We start from the raw sequence: 19370 nt of genomic DNA, 5'->3' as shown, positions 1-19370 counted from the left end.
TTTCAGCGCCCCCTGTAAACGTTATAAAACTGTATTAACAATGGAAATTATCTATATCGCACATTTTCTGTTTCCTTCTTTCAAATTTACCTTTCCTTCTTTTTTATTTCCTATTTCTTTTCGTTTTCTTTGTTTCTTACGTGTTTTTCCCTCCTCTCTTTCTTTCCTATTACGTTTTTATTGTATCGTGTTTTAGTTTTATCGTTCAATAACTTTAATCTACGAGCCTGTGTTAAATGCCAATAACCCAGTACCTGTAAAGGACAGACAACACAAAACTATAAATAAATCTTAAAGAGGAAGTGAAGAGCTTTCGATCTATATAATTAATTTCTATACAGCCATTCCCGATGGTACATTTTTTAAATCTAGCCAAACGTGTTAAAACTGGCTATTATAGAGTAGCGTGCGGAAAGTATTTTTAATACTGACTTTCAAATGTTTGTGTTGAATGTCAAATATTTCTCACCAGATGTGACAGGACACCAATCGTAGCCGTTCAATAAAGTAAGATCACCATTTAGTCAATTGTTAAAAATGATTTTTTTTTTTTTCATAGGGTTTGCTCCACTAGGCCTGTGGCCTCGTTTTGCAAACATCCTTATTCACAAGATAAAATGTTATTTTTAACACTTGTATCGAAAATAACTATTATTCCACAATTAATATTTTACATATTTTTATAAAATTATTGTAAATATCAAACTATTCTCTGTCACTCCCCATATTCCATCGCTTGCCACGCCCAAAGTACAAGAGCTGTACCGGTACTTACCTATTCATATTGCGACTGAAATATATGAGTAAATACGAGGCTTTTAAATCTGTATTCAGATTTGAACTAGTTATTATGGTTTACGATTTTGGTACAATTTGTTTGTTATATTGAAGAAGACTTAAGTATTCCGTCGTCTACAGATAAGATAGAATGTGAATGCAAAGCAAGCGTGCCGAGTACGTACAGTACTGTTTATAAAATTAAAAACATACCTTTATACACAAATACATGACATATTCAACGGCAACTTGGTAACCACGGTTCCCTTGTTTATTTTTTGTTTACCTTTCTTTGTCTCTTCTTAATCTCGTATAGCACAACTTTTGTTTTATAATAATAATAATAATAATAATAATAATAATAATAATAATAATAATAATAATAATAATAATAATAATTATTATTATTATTATTATTATTTATTTATTTATTTAACCTGGCAGAGTTAAGGTCATACGGCCTTATCTAAAACTCAACCAGGAGTAAAACTGCGTTACAAAAAACACTACAAATTTATAAAGTACACTACAATTTTACACACAAAACTGAATAAGATAATAATAATAAAATGTAAACAACAAGTAAGTAGAAATCAGACATAATATATAACATACAAAAAGAAAAGAAAACGCATAATAAAATGTGAACAGCAGGTCAAAATAAATGAGATATACAAAGTATAAAAAATAAGACAATTATTGATAATAATAATAATAATAATAATAATAATAATAATAATAATGATAAAAAATAAGAATAGTAGTAGTAATAATAATAATTGTAATAAATAATAATAATAATGATAAAAATAAGAATAGTAGTAACAATAATAATAATAATAATAATAATAATAATAATAATAATAATAATAATAATGATAAAAATAAGAATAGTAGTAACAATAATAATAATAATAATAATAATAATAATAATAATAATAATAATAAGAAGAAGAAGAAGAAGAAGAAGAATAGGAATAATAATAATAATAGTAGTAATGAAATAGTGTAGTACAAAGCATACAATGAATACAATATTTTTAAGTACACGCAGTAAGGAAAATTATGATTATATATAGCTGAGCTTATCACATTATAGATATACCATTATCAGAAAATATGAAAACAAAAATATTTTCCGATAATGGTACATCTATAATGTGATAAGCTGAGCTATATGTAATCATTTCTTTGTTCGTTTTGTATTAGGGTGCAGAATTCGGAAATAGGAGGCCTAGATTATATTTCTGGATCAGAACTTTCTATTCCTTTGTGTGGTACCGATATCACATAAACAATTTTATTTATTTATTTCACTCAACCAACTCGCTCTGGTCATGCAATGAGTCTGAAACATTGGCGGTGAATCTGTGCTAATAGAGGAGGTGCATGCCATGGCTGAGAAAGATGTGTGGCCTCAGATGCATTGTGGGGGCGATCCTTATACGCCGTGACCCACATTTCGTTTACAATTTTCATTCTTAAGAAAAGATTCGTCATCAATTGCATGACGTCACACCCAACAATAACAGCTCCCTAATGGTTTGTTTGAGGGGTAGGAGATATTTTTATATACGAGAACAATCAACGCTTCCGTTGCAGTGCAGCATTCACCTCATTTCATCAGACCGGGTACACAGCGTAGAAGGTCCTGCCGTCTCCACGGGCATTGTTCTCAGCGTTATCCTTCCTCGCCCAATTACCGCGATAACTTACAAGTGAAGGAGAAGACAGAAATTCCAGGTCAATACTGCACGAGCTGTTGTCTGAAGGCCTAACTTTTTTATTCCTGATCTACATATAGGTAGCGACACGTGAGGCCCTTAACGGCCCTTGTTGTTGAATTCTTTGTTTGTTGAATTCTTTGTAAGTTCATGCATATGTATATACACTTTTTGCTGGTTGAGTGGAAGAGAAGGCCTTACGGCCTTAACTCTGCCAGCTAAAATAAATCATTATTATTATTATTATTATTATTATTATTATTATTATTATTATTATTATTATTATTATTAAATCACAGAGGTTATTCAGAATCGATACAGCAGCACTAAAATAGTGGAGTGGATATATCAGGGAATACAAATGTCGAGAAAACAGTCTCGCCATAACTTTTCTCACTAGAAATCTCTCAGCACTTGCAGGAAATTGAACTCCAGACTCTTCGGTGTGAAGGCTTCAGTTGAGATTCTAATATGACTGGAAAATTAAGCTCAAATAATAATAATTGAAGAATGATGATGATGATGATGATGATAATAATAATAATAATATAATAATAATAATAATAATAATAATAATAATAATAATAATAATAATAATGAAAAGCATCATCCGTGGCGCGACAGCCCATGAAGGGCCAAGGCCGACCAGCCGACTGCTGACCTCAGCAAAGGTGAACGATCATCCATCCAGTACGGGGGGGTAACGTGTGCTCAGCAGGATGATCCTCCCTCCAGCCATTACAGCTGGTTTTCGAAACTAGATCTCGCTACTTAGCGTAGCTCCCCAAATTCAGTATGTTGCTGGGTGGGCACCGGTCTCATGTACTGGTCGAAATTTCACGAGAAAATTTCTTCCCTAAGAGGACTCGAACCAGCGCAGCGAGTCCAGGCACGATACTTTGGCCTGGCCTCGACGCTGCAGGATTAGCTAGTATAGTTTCCTGATATGAATAACAAATTAAAATTCTCAGTCAACAAAATGTCCCAGTTTTGCAACAGCTTAAGAAATGAGTTTTCAGAAAGTGCATCACATGCCGCCCTGGTTGCCCAGTTGACCGACATGACTGAGGACATTGTAATTGTGGTTGACAAAGCCAAGGTTCCTGACGATTTTTCTCGCATTCTCTCGCTTCCCTCCAACAACTATCACTCTCCATTTTCATATTAGTCATCATTTCAATAACATTAATCCAAAACGGTGATGTAGTATCGTAAGTGGCGTGTAGAGGGGGCTTAGTACGTTTTCAGGGAGGTAAGTGCTAGCCTTTGGGCCTTTCTTCCGCACCAAAAAAAAAAAACAACAAAAAGAGTACGGTGGTATATTAAATTTACACAAATGAATATTTGTTGGTATGTTTTTATCGCTGTACTCTTAACTGAAATTCGTTTGAAATTACGTATTTCATTTGTCTTTCGCTCTGACAGATACTTGGTACAAAGTCTTCATTAACATAACAGTTGTTATCGCAGTAGCGCTTCCGAGCTGATGATATGCTGAAAGTCAAAACTGCGTGGCACATGCACTTGACCATCGAAGTGTTCAGAATTTAATTTTTTTTGTGTTAAATTTATAGTCGACTGATGATCTGAACTTTTAATCAAAATTGTTTGCAAAAGAAAATACGAATTAAACCTCTAGCGGTATTCATTACTGTAAACATACAGTTTACAAACAAGGATAAAGAGTAGTGCTTGAATATTCAGTTCATATTAACAAATACGAGTAAACTGATACAGTAAGAACACTTCTACAAACTGAAAATAAAATTATACAAATGCGAAGAATGCTTTTATATGCTAGTAATTCACATTTCCAGTCCATATTAACAAATAAATTGAGAAGAATAATTCACAATGAAAATTAAACATAACCGTAACATAAACACAGAAGTTTGCGCCCAGGCTACCAAATGGGATCATTCACAATGATTCACATAAGCATTGACATAAACATTACCGTAAGACGTTAACATGAAAGTTTGCAAACTCCAGACTTCCATGCTTATGCTTACGTGATTAAAAACATTGCACAATCGTGGAGCGCTGAAGTATACGACAGAATATGAGGAAATGGCGTCGTTGTTATGTTTCCATGGTTACCAAGTATGTTTGCTGTTATGTTTATGTTCCCATCGTGAATGATGGTATGACTTCTTGATTTTACCGTAATGTTATATTCTTTAAGTTAACGCTTACGTTATGTTTAATTTTCATTGTGAATGAGCCTTTACACGTAAATCTGAATACAACCCACATAATATAGGTATAGTTCGAACTAACAAATAAATTGTTGCCAGTAACAGAACAGACCTTGAAAGCAGGAACAAACAAAATCATGAGTTCATGACTTAGATTAAAATGTAATTTTCTGCATGGTCAATATGTAAGGCAATGAAGGGAAAAGAGATTCAGACACTGTACATTTTTTCTTCGTCATATCTTCATGAGAATGTGGGACTCATTTACCTCTTCTCAAATAAATAGACCCACATTTTTTCCTCAAATAAAGTGGTCATTTACTCCTAGTTCCGAGATTACGAGAACACGGGACGTCTACCTACCTATACACCTTGCAGTTTCCTGCCTGTAAGAGGGATAGCACATACTTCTACTATTAAAATATTTCTTTACTAGTCGAGGGAATCGCAACACTATCTTGAACAGAAATGAAACACAGTTTACTTTCATCGGAAAGTGTATGGAAAAAAGTAATAAGTCTGAGAAAAGAAAAGTGGCATTTTTGTCTTGCTGATGACTATGAGTTTTACAGAGCAGCAGGTTTGTCGTACAAGGTCGGAAGAGCTCCAGTTCATGTTGAGAGCCAAATGGCATGATTTCTAAGCAGCGGCTAGAAGTCGGAGAAAGTGAGGGCCATAGGAAAGACGTGAACAACGGGAATTACCAGCTTGTTAACTTTCTCCGCCAGCGAAGAAGACTCTCACTTGTAACAAACACCCAGACAAGGTTCTCCGCTTCCGAAACAACAAGCAAATAAAAATCCGGATCTTGCTCCCATTCTGGAGTACGGCGCTCCAGTCCTTGACCTTCCAGTTAAAGCTGCTGTCGTATTATATTTTATTTATTTATTTATTTATTTATTTATTTATTTATTTAAATGTAAATATACAGAATAAAGAATACAATTACAAACAAACAAGAGAATTAGAAATAAAATAATACAAACAATATAAAAAAGGAGATACAGTAGCATTAACAAAATTTGAGACCGAATGAGCAGCGCTCGTGTTCGGTCGCAGTTCAGATATAATATTAATAGGCCTATAAGAGAATATAAAATAAAATAAAATAGGAAATAAAATTAAAATTACAGTTACAGAAATTATATGATACAATATTAATATAAGATAAATATAGAAAATTAAAATAATAATAATAATAATAATAATAATAATAATAATAATAATAATAATAATAATAATAAATAAGTAAAATAAAATAGGAACTAAAATTTAAATTACAGCGGCAATGGAATTATATAATATAATATTAACACTAGAGAAGAATAATATCGCACGTGAAAAGTAGTACTAATATATATTTCAAAATTACAGAATACAAATATAATATAGGTTGATTAATTCATACACATAGGCTATAAATTTATTTAATCAAATTGAAGATATTAACACGTTTCTAATTTTCTTGTTATATGTTAGTGGGTTACATGTTAGAAGTTGTGGGTGTAATTTAGTTAAAGCATTGTACAACCGAGGGCCAAAATTAATGCTATGCTTTAGACCAGCAGATGTGAGACATTTAGGTTCTACTAATGTTTTTTTTTTATTGGGTTATTTTACGACGTTGTATCAACATCTCAGGTTATTTAGCGTCTGAGTGAAATGAAGGTGGTAATGCCGGTGAAATGAATCCGGGGTCCAGCACCGAAAGTTACCCAGCATTTGCTCGTATTGGGTTGAGGGAAAACCCCGGAAAAACCTCAATCAGGTAATTTGCCCCGACCGGGATTCGAACCCGGGCCACCTGGTTTCGCAGCCAGACGCGCTGACCGTTACTCCACAGGTGTGGACTCTACTAATATTGAATTAATATTTCGTCTTGTGTCATAATTATGTGTCTGTAATACAAACTTATTACGATTTTTATGATAAAATTTTAACAGCGTATACTTATAAATTTGTTCAATATTAAATACATTAAATTCAGAATACATTAATTTAGATGGATAATCGAAACGTTCCTTCAAACAAATTTTAATTAATAATTTAATTAATAATTTGCATTAGACAGTTTGTTCTATTGGTCTTTCTCCATCAGTAGAACGCTAGAACTACCTCACAACGTTGTAGATACTAAAACTACCGCATCCCAGGACACTGCCCCAGATAAGTATTATAAGGCAGGGGTGCCAACACTTATCAGGGGATCCGCGGTTGGTAATATATATTTTGAAATAAATAAAACTAGTGGCTTGTGCAGCAAATGCTGCAAACAAGTTCATTAAACGTTCAAATAAACATTTTTCAGATTTATTTTCAATGAAGAATACCAGACATTCTGAAAGTTATTTGCTTCCATAATAATGAAAATAGTTCCTCTGAATGTTTTTTTATGCCAAATACTTTTTCTTGAACCTATCCACCTTCAGTTTTTTAGTTTGAACGCGAAAACGCAAGTAACAATGTCAGGACGATCAGTGGGTTTTTCATGTGGGAGTAAAGCAATAGCTATTTCAGGTCATTGTGGATTGTAGGTGAAAGTTAAAAAAGTCAGGTTTGCTATGCTTTCGAACAATAGACATAGCATCTTGGTATAGCTGCTGCATGTATAGCTTGAAATGTAGAGGGTAAAATCATTTTATCCTGCTAAGAGATCTTGCTGAAATGATAGGGAGGCTAGAAAAAAAATCTTGTAGGCCTCTTATTTTATCAGTAAGTAATACCTTTTGGTCTAATTTTTTGCGCTCTCTCGAGCCAATACTGAAGAGAACCACGCATATAAATATCTACACCACACCGCCATTAAGTATATTAAAAAGACCCAACCCCACTTGATTAATAACTATACCTATATAACTTATTATCAAAACTCGGAACTTGGGGACTTGTGTCTTTACACGTGGCTAAGCGACCGGACTTCAATGTCAACAAACTCCCGCTTCCAGCACGGAGGTACTGTAAGGTCTGCTATAAAAGTGGTTCCTGGCTGGAACAACATAATGATAATATTATGGTAGGTTGAAACAAGTAATTTTATAGCATATATATGAATAAACATGCAAAATATATCAAATTTACAGTTCTGCTCTGTATATTTTATTACAGTGTATGACTACATACATTCGAATATTTTTCGAACCCATACCTTCTTCGTCTGTTAGTTAAACATGATTTGAAACGAAAGAAACTTATTTCCACGACACATGAAGTGACGGGAGCAAAATTAATTTTTTTATTTTATTTATTTTAACTAACTACCTACTGAATACAAATTACATTTATAAAACAAAAATGTTTCTAGCCACTACCGTAAGAGCCAGGCTCGTGTACGGTGTGGTCTTAGTCAATAATATAACACAAAATTTACAAGGACACTTTACTAAATACAGTGAGTAACTTAATTCAAACCAATAAATACAACACAAGAGCAAGAATAAAGAAGAAAGAGGAAAAGAGAGAAAAATACACATTTAATATAAACTGACAATCCGACAGAAACCAGTGATATTCAATAAAAACATGAGTATAGTCGACAGAAATAAAAGGTAAAAAAAAAATACATTTGTTGATATTATATTATATCGTGGATAATTTTACAAATTTATTTTTTAAAAGCTTCAATTTTAAAGAATTTCAAATTTGAAAAATGGTTTGTAATTGTATTATAAAGTCTTAGACCGAAATAAAGTATTGAATGTTTTCACTGTCACTGTTTCCTGTTCGATTTTCAGTAGTTGCTAGCTGATCTCGTATCTGAGAAAGATAAGTATCCTAAATTTGTCTCGAAAATAGTTTTCAATTTCTGTCACTACTAGGGAAGGTTCCACTACGACTTGATCCATGGCTATGGACAAATTTTCCACCGATTTAAGGGACTGCGATGTATTTCAATGAATGTCCGTTTCCAATCTCTAGTTTGTGTTTGACACAAGTTACAAAATATAAACTCTCCATTCGAAGAAAATAATGTATCTCCTCAGAATTCCTTCACGAAATTCTGTACCTAAATTTTAAGAAATATATTTTCAAACGTATACAATACCCATTCGAATAATACGTATTTTCTTATTTTCAAACAGACCGTTTACCTCTAATTAATTATCTGAATGTCATTGGCTTCGACACGACACAGTTTCCTCGTCCGTCTTCCTGTCATTCGATGTGACCACTTTCTTAGTACACACGACTGTCCCTGAGCACTTGCAGGGTGAGCTTTGTGTACGTTGTGCCTGTAACCTTACTCATGCACACGACACACAAGTCCCCAAGTTCCGAGCTTTGCTTATAACTATATGCATAAAATCCATCCAGTAGGTCAGTGCAAAGATTTTACACAGACGATATGCCGGAAACATTTTATGGAAAAGTGTCTTTCTGTATCAGTGCTCTGCAGCATCACAGAACTTTCTCGTACAGCGAGAAAAAAAGACTGTCAACGTCGATGATTATTGACCTTGTTGCATCTTCTACAAAGTGAGCTTTCACCTCTGCCAAAGAAAAAAGTGTTGCGCAACGTTAATCAAAGAGAAGACATTTTGTAATATTTATCCACACTATGCAAGCGATAACGCTGTTTTCTCTTCTGATATTTCAGGTGCTGCAATGGGCGTGGGGGAGGAGGGAGAAGATTCCCCTTTGTTTTCGCCCAAACCAGAAGACGATGGCTCAGAATGTCGTCTGAGCGAAGAACTGCGTCTCCTGGCACAGACGGAGCTGCGGGAGGACGACGCCACTCGCGTGCACGCGCTGCAGCAGATGAGGGAGTGGATCGAGAAACATCCAGACATCAAACGATGTCGCACAGGTATACGCAGTTCCTCTCTGTGGCGATTTATTCGCTCAAAAAGTGTACTTTTCTTCCCGTAGCACCTTCACTTGTGACCGACGAACATCATTTTTAGATAATTTTTCTCTCAAAATTATCCAAATCAACTTTACAGGGAGTTATACCTGAAAGCTTGATTTGCATCAAGCCTCTCAGCTCTATTTCACTTCCGAACAAAGGTCAGCTAAACCGCCTCGGTAGCTCAGTTGGAGGGGCGCTGGTTTACGATTACTGCGGACTCGGGTTCGAATACCGGCAATGGCGCCGTATTTATGGTGGAAAAAGCTTTTCTCGGGGTTCTCCCGTTTTTTTCTCCTCATCCTACCATCACTCTTCAATTCAGTATTCATTACGTATCATTTCAATGCGTCGTGATGCAGTATTATGACTTGAGTACAGTTGGCATCAATCTTTTTTATTCTTTCCAATTCAATTGTTTAACAACGCTGTATCAACTCAAGGTTATATATGGAGCGCTCGGAGTTTAGATAATACCATTGGATATATACCTTCCTTGTAATATGACTAAAATAAGTTATTTACATGTTTTCTAACGTATACAAAATAACGTGAGTAAATCTAAATGCTGTAACTAAGGATTGCTTCAAACATAAATGCTTTAGGCCTATATTGCTTATACAGGGTGTTCATTTCAAAGTGTGTCATGACGTTACTGTTGTGAATCAGCGATTTGAAGCGAGTTTCAGATTTTATGTCAGAGAAGTTGCCTATTAATCAAGGCGTTCAATTTGAACTTGAGAACGTGTACGGTATAACTTGAACGTCGTAGCAACAGATGGCGGTGTGTACGGTCTGTGTGCTACCATAACCTCTTTCGAACTGTGTTTTGCGCGGGCAAATCGTACGCAGGGTATTTGTTATCATCGGTTGCGTACGGCAACTTTCCACAATACAAATAAAATGTTCCGTGTCCATGTTGACCGTCAAAGTTAATGTCAACAAATAGGCTACGTAAGTAATCCTTTTAACCCTCTCCCCATATCCCGACAGTAAGAAAAAAACTCACCTCAGTACGTGTTTCCAAACTTTCACATTCCTGCCACTGCAGGCGTTACCGTACGTATCGGTAAGTACTCTTCAGAATGAACCCCGTACTTGATAGGCAACTTCTCTGGCACATAGGTAATACGCCTCTGCGGAAGTGTAGGAAGACTGAATTCTCTAGGCTCATCGACTAGCCACATGACGGCATACAGCAAGCCATGACACACTTTGAATTGAACAAGCAGTAAATAGACATATTTTTACTTCCAATAACGGAATAAATTGAATAGATTGGCTTCTGTTACTTTATATACGTTAAAAAATATGTAAATATCTTATTTCAGCTATATTACACTCACTCTAGTACATGACATAACTCTCCGTAGATTCATGTCATGCACGGAGTGGCCCACTGAAGTGGTGTGCAACTTGAAAATGGGTCACAGTCCTGCCATCTCTCCGCAATAAGAGGAACCCGAATCACGCAAGTGAAGTGGGTAGGCATTAGATACACACGCATTACAAAGAGGGGGGGGGGATGTCCGCTAAGAAGACGTCTATACACCCAATGATATTTACTGAACTCCAAACGCTCTATAGCATTGATGGAATTGGTGATAGGGAAATGCTATTTGCGATATTTGGCGATGAGGCCGAGGATTCGCTAAGGGATTACATGATATTCATCTTACAGTTGGGTAAAACCTCGGAAAAAACTCAACCAGGCAACCAGCCCAAGTGGGTATCGAACCCAGGCTCGAGTACAGCTCCGGATCAATAGGTAAAGGCGCCTATCACCAGAGCTATGCTGGTGGCTGTCGGAGGACCTTGGGGCCATTCTGGAAGTCTGGCAACGAGAAAATCCCGTCATCAATCGGGATCGAACCCCGGACCTTCCAGCTGCTCTACCAAATGAGCTACTCGGCCGCCAAAATAAATGGCAATACTATGGAAACTTATACAGTCCATTATTGTTATTCATTCAGATAACAATGTTTAAATAGTAATAAACAATTGTATAGAAATTATTAAATAAATCTGAAGAGCTACAGTCAAAGAGTCCCAGACGTGCAGGCGTGTATAGATATCTGATAGATAAAGGTATCTTCTGATCGTAAATATATATTTGTACTCGAGCATTATAAAATTTGTATTTAACAGTCTTTATCATTAATGAAAATCGTGCATAATATGCCACATTATTGTTATTATTGTTCCAGTGCTGTAACACATCAGGTACCATGTCAACACTAAAACGTCATGGCTTCTATTATGACGGCATAACTTGTGCCATAAAGTTAACATATGAAACGATTTGCCATCTATAATATTATTTAGTACATCATTGTTGTCATACCAACTTTTTTCTTCGTAGACCATGACGTCAAACTATCCATCATTACAAATCTGATGTTATTTCTTTATTAGACCTAATTGTTGTATAATGCTGTCATACAAAATAACGTATGAAACACGTCTATAATGTTATACAGCTATTGCACTCGTCAGAATTAAGAAATGAGAGAAACAAGTTTCCTAAACATTGACTCGTACCATTAAGTATAAAATTATGAACTTGATTCATAATATACTATTATTTGAGAATTACTGTTCTGAAAGAAGCATTTTATCATACTGTTCATATGGTTTTTATGCGGTAGTTTTACAAAAAAAAAAAAAAAAAAAAAAAACAGAAGAAGAAAATCATTGTAGCTCAATTCGGAGAAATCGACATTTGGTACAATTTTTGTGTGAGGATTTCAATTAAATTAGACACTTTTGTTTTACGAGCAATACTTTATTATGAGATCTCATGTGCTTTTCTGAAAACGCTGATTGATAAATTTTCAATATGAAAATGATCGGAATATGTATTATATGTCTTTCTCGTGTTAAATTTTACCGTATCTGCTTAACATGTTTCGGCCTGTTATTGGCCTTCTTCAGAACTGATTCTACCATCGGATTCTTCTAATTAAAAAAAAAGTATTAAATTCATGTGTCTGCACACAGATAAAAATGTTATTTTTTTCTTCCACCATGTTAATAATGTCAAAACAAGTGCTTATACAAATTATGTTCACTGAGCGCAATGACGAGGGCCCTCCAGAAAGTGAACCAGTTCTGAAGAAGGCCAATAACAGGCCGAAACATGTTAACCAGGTACAGTAAAATTTAACAAGAGAAAGACATATAATACATATTCCGAAGTGATGTAGTGTTATAAGTTGTGTAATTAAGATGTATATATGAAAATATTCGCCTAACAATTTAGGAGGAAATCATTTCGCAGACAGACAGACACTGTTCGCTACCAGGGGAATTGTAATTTAAAATTAATTGAAAAAAAAAAAACCCTACACTTTTTTAAGGTGTGGTAGTAAAATCGATACACTTGACAAATAGCCTAAGTTTAAAACAGAATAATCAGTATGAAATAAATACTGTACTAAAATTCAATTAGAAGAAGAATTTACCATAATTCTCTGCCACAAGATACTAGTCTGTATCATATTTATATTTTAAGATATCAACACTGGCCTTTCTGAGACTTTTTAAACATTCGGTCGCAAATATCAGGTAAGGAACTTGAAATAGGTACAGCTTTCCATATTTCATTTTAGTTTTTCAACTTTATGTAAGTATTGATGTAAAATGTTTGACTAATCAGTAAATTGATAGCTCACGTCTCAATTTACACTCACTCGCTCACTCACTCATTCACTCAACTCACTCACCTCACTCAACTCACTCACTCACTCAACTCACTCACCTCACTCAACTCTCTCACTCGCTCAACTCACTCACTCATTCACTCAACTCTCTCACTCACTCACTCACTCACTCAACTCACTCCACTCATTCAACTCACTCACTCAACTCACCTCACTCACTCACCTCACTCAACTCTCTCACTCACTCAACTCACTCACTCCACTCACTCACTCATTCACTCAACTCTCTCACTCACTCACCTCACTCAACTCTCTCACTCACTTAACTCACTCACCTCTCTCACTCACTCAACTCATTCACTCAACTCACTCACCTCACTCAACTCTCTCACTCACTCAACTCACTCACTCCACTCACTCATTCACTCAACTCTCTCACTCAACTCACTCCACTCATTCAACTCACTCACTCAACTAACTCACTCACTCAACTCACTCACTCAACTCGCTCACTCACTCACTCACTCCACTCACTCAACTCACTCACTCGCACACAGCATGTTGAATCAGGCTACATTGATGAAGTACTGTATGTTGTTGCATTGCTGACGGCACTTGATGTAAATTCCTCAGATTCTCCGTTCCTTCTTCGCTTTCTCCGCACTAAGAAATTCAGCATTCCTCTGGCCCAGGAGATGTTGGAGCGTTATCTGGTAATCCGACAGCTGTACCCTCACTGGTTCCGAGGACTTGATGTGGATGATCCTGCTATCTCCGAGCTCCTTGAACAGGGCTACATCGTACCTCTCCCACAGCGAGATGATTTTGGCAGACAGGTCATCTTGACTTGCGCAGGTAGGAAAAGTCTGAAAACAAAAATAATTAATGTTTTTTTTTTCTTGAATAGAGATATTAAATTCAAAGTCACATTCCTCACTGATTACATTTATAACTTCCTTACTGTGTTAATCTTTAGGATTTACCTTGACGAGTTTCAAAGTCTTGTGCTTTATTGCAGAATTAAAGCTCCAATTGGAAACTTGTTTAGAAAAACATACAGATATCCATATATATATATATATATATGAATTATTGTATTTTAAGTAAATTAGGCTAATCGTAACATTTACGAAAATTTTATTATTCTATTTCTTTAAACATTAAACTTTTCTGTGCTAGTCTCAAAATATACAGAGTTTCGCTCTCTCTACAAACAAATTTAAAAGCTAGGCAAGAATACATGAGTCGCTCTTATAATGAAGAATTGCCCGCTTTTTATGATCAATTGTGAAGACTACTTTTGTATTGGCAAAGAGTTATACATAAATGTTCTCTTATAGTTCAATTTCAGAGTGTTGTTAGTTGCTTGGCAAGTGGGCCTAATACTTCTAAATGACTGGTTCCATTTAATAGTTCTTCAATCACATATACTGATTCTTTTTAAATAGCAAAGATATATTACACACGATTAATTCATGAGAATTTTTGCAAAATAAATTGCAATGCTTGAACCCTATTGCAGTGTGTTAATTTCAAAACACTTCTTTCATGTGCAGTTCAGAAAATGAAAGTTTCGTGTTACGTATTCCCATATGAGTTTACAAAAAACTGGATGAAATCGTATTGAAATGAGTTTCTTGCATAATATGAGCAATTTATTTATTTATATTTTTATTATTGAATAGGATATTCTTGACTTTTTTTGGCCTACCTCAGATGTGAAGTATAGTAGTAGTATAGTAGTATAGTATAGTATAGTATAGTATTTATTAGCTGTCGTTATAGCAAAAGCTAATGACATTGTCAAATTACACGTGTGAAATTATAGTGCAAAAATGAAAATTATTCTATTACAACACTAAACATAAAACAAAATGATCACAAATACTCCTTAGAGTTTACAATTGAGAGTCAAGATTATCAAAATTAGGCTAATATCTAGATGAAAATTGTAACACACTGATCACAAATATTGATTTGATTAACAATTTATGAGAATTTCCTAATATATTACAGAATAATAATACAATTCAGAGAAAGAAACCTAAAAAATATCAACAGCTTGATGCATTTATAGAATGTTTTCTGTTCTTCGCTCTTTACACACCTCCCATAAAACTTGAAATAGGTATAAAAAGAAGATACCGGTATTGTAATATCTAGTAATTAAGGTACCAGTGTTATTTTACTTAACCATATTGCAAAGAATTTGAGAGAAACCCAGAAAAATACAGGAAATTATAGCTGGCAATAAAATGAGCTGAAATACGGGAGAGCTGCAGCCTTAGCACCTTTATTGCCTGAGACACCAGAAACCCACGAAAGATTAATTTTATATTCTTTGTGAAACATTAATTAGTAAAACATAATAAAGAGAACCTTAAATTAATCTTAAGTCTAAGTGCATGTAGACGCTTTTCAAAGCGAAAGGAAAGAAGTGTCATGTAATAACTAAGTACGTTCAATAAATATTAGAAAGAATTTGAAAGATTCCGTCGTCTAAAATAGTAATGTGACTGTTTTCACAGCACGATTCGACCCCTACAAGTACACATCTGCGCACATGGCGCGAGCCCACAGTGTGGTTGTGGAGTGCCTCATGGACGACGAAGAAAATCAGATACGAGGCTACTCATACTGCAATGATGAGTCCGGACTGACTATGGGCCACATTAGTCTGTGGTCACTGAGTGACATCCGCAAGATCCTGCGGTGCATACAGGTAATCAACAGCTTCCATCTTGTGTGACGCTGTTCCGACATTAGGGAACAACTACGTGATAAAGTAAAATATTTTTGAATTTAAATACTATTATAGTCACAATCATGCCATGGTATGAAAGAAAAATTTCACAACCTCGAGCGGGAATCGAACCTGCGACTTCCTGTTCTCCGGTCAGGCGCTCTACCACTGAGCTATCGAGTTCATTTCACGCCAAAGGCTTGGAATTATCCTTTCATACTGGCGACTTTGTTATAGAGTACATCATAAGATGAAGATTACATTTGTAAAATATTTGGTTAAACGAGCGTTGAGCGGATTCCGCCGATTTTGGAATAGACACTGACGCACTTAGGTTAGGTTAGGTTAGTTTAGGCTTTTATTTTCCCGTCAAGATGAAGGTGAAAGCGATTGAGTGTGATTTTTTGTTTTCTATGTTGGCAGTTCAAGTACGTCGGTGTCTATTCCAAAATCGGCAGAATCCGCTCAACGCTCGTTTCACCAAATATTTTAATATGTAGCCTACCTACAATTCTTTATTTTTGTACATATATAGAAGGATTTTGAAAGTATTGATTTTATATTAATTTATATTAAAACAACGCGACAATAAAGAATATTTAACCTTGTTATTTTCCTCTTCAAAGATTTAATCGCTTTTATTTTAAATATTTAAAGTTCTCTAATTTTTTTTTTATTTAGTGTTCTGCCCAAGAGCAGGTCTTTCACTACAAACCCAGCTTTCTCCCGTCTTTCCTATTTTCTGTCTTCCTCTTTGTTTCCTCATATGATCCATATATCTTAATGTCATCTGTGATCTGATATCTTCTTCTGCCCAGAACTCTTCTCCCATTCACCATTCCTTCCAGTGCATCCTTCAGTAGGCAGTTTCTTCTCAGCCAGTGACCCAACCAATTCCTTTTCCTCTTTCTGATCAGTTTCAGCATCATGCTTTCTTCACCCACTCTTTCCAACACAGCTTCATTTCTTATTCTATCTGTCCACTTCACACGTTCCATTCTTCTCCATATTCACATTTCAAATGCTTCTATTCGTTTCTCTTCACTTCGTCGTAATGTCCATGTTTCTGCCCCATAAAATGCCACACTCCATACAAAGCACTCCACTAGTCTCGTCCTTAGTTCTTTTTCCAGAGGGCCGCAGAAGATGCTCCTTTTTCTATTAAAAGCTTCCTTGGCCATTGCTATCCTCCTTTTGACTTCCTGGCAGCAGCTCATGTTACTGCTTATAGTACATCCCAAGTATTTGAAGCTGTCCACTTGTTCTACTGCCTCATTTAGAATTTGAAAGTTTATCTCATGTATTTTTTTTCTTCCTATGACTATACTCTTTGTCTTATTTGCATTTATCTTCATCCCATACTGTTCACAGCTGTCATTTAGCTCCAGTAGCATATCCTTTAGTATCAATTTCCTCTTCTGCTAACAACGCCATATCAGAAAAACTTATGCACTTTATTCTTCTTCCTCCTACTATCACTCCTCCCATGTTCTGAAAACAGTTCTTTACCAAATCCTCCAAGTAGAACTAATAGTAATGAAATAATGATTTTGTCCACAGAATTCCACACCGATGCGTCATAAAGCAACTCACTTCTTCAATGTCCCTCACTATGCGAATAAAGTTTTTGAATTTTTTATTGCTCTTCTCAGTGATAAGCTGAAGGATCGTATCAAGGTAAGGCAATAGTAATTTTATGTAACACAACTTGAAGAAATATGTTTTAATGCACTAATCAATGTGTATAAAATATTGCAAAAATACTATAAAAAAGAGTTCGTGTATGAAATCATATGATGATTTTGGAATGTTTTACTTAATTTATATGAAAATAAGATGAATAATCATTATTTTTATTTTACAATTTACACTTACCGTATTTTCTCGCTCTTATAATCATAATATTTACGTCTCATTTCATTAGAATTGCAGACAGTTATAATATTGTTAGTCACAACTTAATATAACCTTCAATAATGCCTGGTTTCTTATTATCGCCAGAATTTTATTATTGGAGTTATACTGTATTGTATTGCATTGTTTTACATTACATATACAGAGCGTTTGCCTACGGGTGGGGCCAGGAAAGCGGCATGCCTGCGGTGTCGCTTGCAGGAATCGTCTATCCGTAAGCTTCCGCTTTCTATACTATACTCTGTAGGGTTTTAATTTTAAAAGTTTAGCAGCAGTAAAGACCAGAGGCGGCTCCTCAGGGCAGGCAGGGTAGGCTAAGCCTACCTCAACACATTTAGAAAAACCTAAAAGTGGATATTTATTAACTACCCCAACACATTTGGAAAACCTTATATAATTATATACTCTTGTCTAGGTGCTTAGAAATTCTTCAATTAACTATGAATGGGATTTTTTTAGGGTTAGTTGGACGTTGCTTACTACTGGCAGTTCGATTTATGCGACAAGAATACACTGGACAGATCACGATGCGTCAGAAGGTAGGCAGAAGCGAAGTTAGCCGACCTTCCACGTAACTTCAAAGCTGGCCCTGGAGTAAGCATTAAAAGAGATCGCTATTCTAAATGCTTTCTTAGCGCATGCGTTCTATGCTGAAGCCAGCGCGCTAGAATTCTGCCTGCCCTAACGAGAACCCACGAGCATTATCGAACACCTACGATTTGCGAAATTTCTGTTTGAAAGTTTCACGAGTTGGAACGTAGATTGTTACGAGTAGTATAACAGTTTTTAAACAGTGTGTTTTAAAAGATGTTTTTTAAACAGTGTATTTTAGAAAATGTGATTTTTGCAAGTACGTACTGTATATTAATGTTACGTATATTTGGTGATTTATAGTTAATGTAAGTGATAACAATAATATTATATTATGACTGATATAATAAGTAAACTGTTACGTTGTCCGTTTTCGCGTCGTAATGACATTGAAAAGAATTTGAATCCAATTTCGGAAATGTTGTCTGAACAAAAAGGGTTGCAAGACAACAGTATAACAATAAACTAGAAAAAACCGACAAATTATGAGACGGCTCATTGATGTAACAGTATTGTTATGTAAGCAAGAGTTAAGTTTTCGGGGGGCATGATGAAAGCGAGCTGTCATTGAATCGCGGGAATTACATAAAAATGTCCTGTAAATTTTGCCTACCCTGGACATTTGACTACGAGCCGCCACTGGTAAAGACTGATGTTTTTGAAACACTAACTTCCTGTGAAACACGTCTTAGAGATTTATTAGGAGAGTGTGTAAATTATGCACTGATTTCATCAATTTTTACTTCCGTCAATACTCTTCGCTTTCGCTTAGGAATTATAGCATTTATCGACCCTGTTGTCTGTAATTTGTTAACAGGACGTCTAACAGTTTCTCTACCCTGAATTGGAGCACCCGGATATTTCACTTCAAATTGCCTACGCACCTCTCTACATGACTCTGTTTTCACATATGCATCA

At 35.3% G+C, this 19370-nt stretch overlaps 1 protein-coding gene across 2 annotated transcripts in view; it reads left to right on the top strand.

Moving 5' to 3' along the window:
- LOC138695760 (clavesin-1) overlaps window positions 1-19370 on the top strand; it is a 68017-nt gene that overhangs the window by 43117 nt on the left and 5530 nt on the right. For both annotated transcript variants that reach the window (XM_069819939.1, XM_069819940.1), the window contains exons 2-5: window positions 9294-9503; window positions 13838-14059; window positions 15733-15926; window positions 17508-17624. In XM_069819939.1, the coding sequence (XP_069676040.1) occupies window positions 9302-9503; window positions 13838-14059; window positions 15733-15926; window positions 17508-17624 (735 nt within the window). In that variant the 5' untranslated portion in view covers window positions 9294-9301. The remainder of the gene's footprint in view (window positions 1-9293; window positions 9504-13837; window positions 14060-15732; window positions 15927-17507; window positions 17625-19370) is intronic.

The sequence above is a fragment of the Periplaneta americana genome, chromosome 3 (genome assembly GCF_040183065.1).
Source record: "Periplaneta americana isolate PAMFEO1 chromosome 3, P.americana_PAMFEO1_priV1, whole genome shotgun sequence".
NCBI classification, from domain to species: Eukaryota; Metazoa; Arthropoda; class Insecta; order Blattodea; family Blattidae; genus Periplaneta; species Periplaneta americana.
Note: the sequence above shows the minus strand (reverse complement) of the source record. Positions and strands in the feature narration are given on the sequence as shown.